This window comes from Fopius arisanus, unplaced genomic scaffold (assembly GCF_000806365.1).
Source record: "Fopius arisanus strain USDA-PBARC FA_bdor unplaced genomic scaffold, ASM80636v1 scaffold00129, whole genome shotgun sequence".
In the NCBI taxonomy this organism is placed as follows: domain Eukaryota; kingdom Metazoa; phylum Arthropoda; class Insecta; order Hymenoptera; family Braconidae; genus Fopius; species Fopius arisanus.
In genome coordinates, this window is record NW_011887868.1 from 130,784 (window position 1) to 136,047 (window position 5,264).

The following is a 5,264-nucleotide window of genomic DNA, read 5'->3' on the forward strand; positions in this document are numbered from 1 at the left end:
TTAATAACTGTTAATTCGTTGAAACACAAATAATCAGCAGTCGGAGGCTTTGAAATCAGCTCGTCAAAAATTCCAGTCAGTGGAATCTGAGGCATCGAAGAGCTCAGAGTTATTAAAAGGGAAGCTGGAGGGATATTACTGAAAAGTCGCTGAGTCGGCTAACGAGCAGATACTCCAGCGTTACGTGTGGCGCCCTCCCTCTTATGGGGTCGGCTACTACGATGCCGCTGGGGTCACTCAAACCCCCAGAACGGAGCCTCTACTTTAGTCAATCCTCTTTGGGCACGGCCGAGTGATTCAACCCGGAGTTGCGGTTTTGTCTCGTTTCTGATATTGAATTAAAAAAATGGTAGGCCATTTAAAATCCAAAAAGTTTTACGGCATCCTCCAGTGATTGTGATTAACGATGGTCATTACTGAAAGATTGAGATCCGATGATTATTGTTCAATGTGTATGATCGAAAACCGGGTGGAAGAGACCTTCAATGAAAAGCAAATAGTGACAGACCGATACTAGACTTTTTCCATTAAAAGATGACCTGCACAAAGGATAATTATTTAGTCTAATAAATAATCAACACCTCATTAATTCTACTTTCGATACTCCGGAATGGTGTCCGAGTAATTTATGGCTGTCATTATTCTGTTTCGGAAGAAACTTCGAGATTGTTCAGGCATAACCTTATAAGGAGACGAAATATGCTCCTTGTTTCCTCCATCATAGAAATATCTTACATTGCATTGCAATATTTGTACCGACATTTCCTCCAAAACTACAGATTCATCTTATCGTACCTCAATCGAACCGCAATGCTATCTATTCTCCCAAATGATCCCGATAAATTAATCTATCTGTCATCTGTAAACAAATTAAGTTCTGCACTGTTGATCCTCCTGATAATATTTTGTTCTAATTTATTGGAAAATTAATAAGGTCTTACTTCTAGTGGTGGACTGAATTAGAAGAGAAACAAATTGATGATTTAGAAATTAAGAACATCTAGAATTGATTAATTGAAATTAATTCAGAATTACGACATTTCGAATTTGGATATTTTGAAATTAAGTATTTTAGCAATTAGTGGATTGATAGACTGTCAAGTGGACTTCTTGAAAAATCCAGAAAAACATTAATAATGCAACAAAAATTAATAATAATTAGGTACCACATCGAGTGGACTTAAAATTCTAATTGATTGGACTTTAACCATGTTTTTTATACAAAATTTAGTGAGTAGTTAAACAATTAAAAGATGATGTTGTTCCAAAGCATCAATTTGATTTTGAATCGTATAATAATGGAAGAATTATCATTTTAGATAGTCATCCTGTTATCCGAGAAAGATATTCAGTTTTAAGAAGTTATTACCGACATTTTCTCATTTTTGTTTTTTTTTCGTATATTTTTTGGAAGCCGCCGATCGGATTGACGTGAAAAAATTTCCCGTTTTTGGGTTTTATCATTATTTAATGACGTGCGTCTATTTTTCTCATTTTTTAGTAGTTTTGGAAATTTACACAAAAGTTTATTGAGAACGTAGGAATAATAATATATATAATAATAATAAAAATTCGAAACAAGTTATATTTTTACATCATCAATTACATTGATCAAGTTATATCAATATATTTTATATATTAATATAAAATAATAATTTTAGCCTATATTATTATTATTCTATTTTATATATTGATATCGACAATAACTTCTCAATTCCTACTGCATCAATTAAAATAAATAAATCTCCATATTACCCCACACTCTCCAAAATCAAGACAAAATTTATCATGAGATGTTAATGAGTTTGGATTCATTAATAAACGAAAAAGCCTATTCAATGTAGCAAGAGAAATATTCTTTTTCATCTGCAAATGAATGAAACTTTAATAGTTATAACAAAGTGTAAAATGTTAATTGATGCTTCATCCCTTCTATTGAAATATTTCTTATCAATTTTTTACAGCAACCACAAATAATTTTGCTGAAAGAGGGGACTGACTCAAGTCAGGGAAAGCCCCAGCTGATATCAAATATCACGGCCTGTCAAATGGTGGGTGAATCTGTGAAGACTACTTTAGGTCCTCGTGGTATGGATAAACTAATTGTCGATCAAAATGGGAAGAGTACGATTTCCAACGATGGAGCAACTATTCTCAAACTCCTAGATATCATTCATCCAGCTGCCAAGACTCTTGTGGACATCGCCAAGTCTCAGGATGCAGAGGTAAAGAGAAAAATTTTTTTATTCTCAATTAAAGAAAAAAAAACTGACAGGTTTTGGGTCTTTTTTACTCAGAAATAATTATTACAAAAGTATTTGTCACTAAAAAATGATGATTCACTGGGGAATTAATTTTTCAAATTCAGATGTTCATTTTGCATTAACAATTTGTCTCATTATTTTTCCGGGACATCCTAATGTTATTGTGAAGCAACAATTAGCATTCTCTAATCGGAAAAGAATAAATAATGAACAGATATATAGACTGGCAATTTTATTCAGCTACAAAATTGTCTCATTAATGTTCACACAGTTTCAACAATAGAAAATAATTTCTCTTGTTATTCCTATAAATCTATGACTTCGATAACTCAATTAATGAAATAATAGAAAATATGATGCACATTTTTGAGATTTTGAAAATAGTTTGGAAAATTGATAATTGTAAAAATTAGAGTTTATAAAAATTCATAATTTACTCTTACCATGATTTTGATAAGCGATCATTCTACTTCTCTCCATTGAATTCATAGCAATTGCCGTATTATAAGTAATTATAAATCTTACAATCAATCTCTTCAACTTAGATATTATGATAATCTTAATATTCAAGACGTTTTTCGTATTTGTAAATACAATTCTGCGGGCCAGAGGCATGAAGAAATGGACGGAAAATTCCAGTGTTATTACCAAAAATTTTATTGGAAAAAAAAGTAATATTTCCGGTATTTTCATGAAAATTCCGCAGAAATCTCCGGAAATTTTACCAAAAACCGCTGTTCAATTCTTTTAGCGAATGGATTACCAATTTTTTCAGTACTTTCTCTAGAATTTTCCGCACAAAATGTCTCCCAACGGTATTGTCATTGATTATAATGTATTTTTAATTTCTTACCAAAATATTTAAATGATAATACTGCAAGAAAATTAAATTTAGTGTTCAATTTAATTATACGCACAAATTTTCTCAACAGTATAAAAGTTTGAATACTACTTGAAAATATTAGCATCTGTACATTTAACTGAAATAATTCACGTGCTCGATTCCTTTTTTTAAAATCCAAATAATTATTTAAAGACTTTTTATCGAATTGTATTCGTTCAAATTGAAAGGTCGGTGATGGAACAACGAGTGTCGTCCTCATCGCCACGGAGTTCCTGAAGCAAATGAAACCATTCGTAGCAGAAGGAGTCCACCCCCGTATAATCATCAAAGCCTTCCGTCAAGCAATGAAAATAGCTCACGAAAAAATTCAGCAATTGAGCGTAAAAATCGGTGACACTACATTAGAAGAGAAACGAAGTCTCCTGGAAAAGTGTGCAGCAACAGCGATGAACTCTAAACTGATCCACCAACAGAAGGATTTCTTCGGCAAAATGGTGGTTGACGCTGTTCTTCAACTGGACGAGCTCCTCCCCTTGAACATGATTGGTATCAAAAAGGTATCTGGTGGAGCACTTGAGGACTCCCTTCTAGTTGCTGGTGTTGCATTCAAGAAGACCTTCTCATACGCTGGCTTCGAGATGCAACCGAAGAAGTACTCCCCCTGCAAAATTGCCCTGCTGAATATTGAATTGGAGCTGAAAGCCGAACGAGATAACGCAGAAGTCAGAGTTGATAATGTTGCTGAGTACCAAAAGGTCGTGGATGCGGAGTGGCAGATTCTCTATCAAAAGCTAGAGAAGATTCACAAGATTGGAGCCAATGTTGTTCTATCAAAACTGCCTATTGGAGACGTTGCAACACAGTACTTTGCTGACAGAGACATGTTCTGTGCTGGTAGAGTACCTGAAGAAGATTTGAAGAGAACCATGAAAGCTTGTGGAGGAGCTGTAATCACTACAGTCAATGACATCACCGACTCGGTCTTGGGAAAGTGTGAGTCCTTCGAGGAGAAACAAATTGGAGGGGAAAGGTTCAATTTCTTCGCTGGATGTCCCAATGCCAAGACCTGCACTTTCGTACTTCGTGGAGGTGCTGAACAATTTTTGGAGGAAACTGAAAGGTCTCTGCATGACGCCATCATGATCGTCAGAAGGATGATTAAAAATGACGCGGTTGTTGCTGGTGGTGGAGCTATTGAAATGGAACTCTCGAAAACTCTCAGAGATCATTCTAGAACAATTGCTGGAAAGGAGCAGTTGATCATTGGAGCTATCGCGAGGGCTCTTGAGATTATTCCAAGACAACTTTGCGATAACGCTGGCTTCGATGCTACCAACATCCTGAATAAACTGAGACAGAAACATCACCAGGGAAAATGCTGGTATGGAGTCGACATCAATGCAGAGGACATTGCTGATAACATGGACGCCTGTGTCTGGGAGCCAGCCATTATTAAAATCAACGCATTAACAGCTGCTGGTGAAGCTGCCTGCCTGATTCTCTCCGTTGATGAGACAATCAAGAACCCACGAAGTGGAGCTGGTGGAGCTCCACAAATGCCAGTCGGTCGTGGCATTGGAAGACCCATGTAAACCCCATGTCATTCATTTTATTCATCAATTAGTATTGCTGGCTTGATTTAATCAATATTGCATTTGCCGAATTCCATTCACACTTCACAGAGGTATGAATCAGAAATTTTCTGTATTTTCACCGAGTTAGGGAAATAAAACATTTTATAATTATATTTCTATATTTATTTCATCAACGAAATCCTTAAAGGTTTCATAAAATAATGCTCACTTTTCAATATTTAAACAAATATAAATAGATGAAAAAATATTTAATAATTAGTCCATTGGACAAGCAAATTGATAATTCCTTATCAAATTACCTTCCATGACTAGTAGAGTTATTTCTGATATCGGTTTTTTAAATAGTGTCAGATTTTTTTCGTCGCCATCGGAATGGGCTAGTCATTGAAAATAATTCAATGATATCAATTAGCATATACCATTGTTATATCGACTCAATAACTAATTATTATTGTCATTATTATTTTATTCATACAAATAACAGGTTAGGGACGTTGGAAATTGAGAGAAAATATTCCTGTCAAAAAATCCACTTTTAAAATGTGAATACCTCCTTGATTT

The 5,264-nt window shown here is 34.7% G+C and overlaps 1 protein-coding gene across 1 annotated transcript; it reads left to right on the plus strand.

Moving 5' to 3' along the window:
• Positions 1–274: 274 nt before the first annotated feature.
• CCT7 (chaperonin containing TCP1 subunit 7) lies at positions 275–4,855 on the plus strand. The gene is made up of 3 exons (XM_011313766.1): positions 275–349; positions 1,965–2,225; positions 3,336–4,855. The coding sequence occupies exons 1-3, from the start codon at positions 347–349 to the stop codon at positions 4,698–4,700; spliced, it is 1,629 nt and encodes a 542-aa protein (XP_011312068.1). The 5' UTR covers positions 275–346; the 3' UTR covers positions 4,701–4,855.
• The last annotated feature ends 409 nt before the right edge of the window (positions 4,856–5,264 follow it).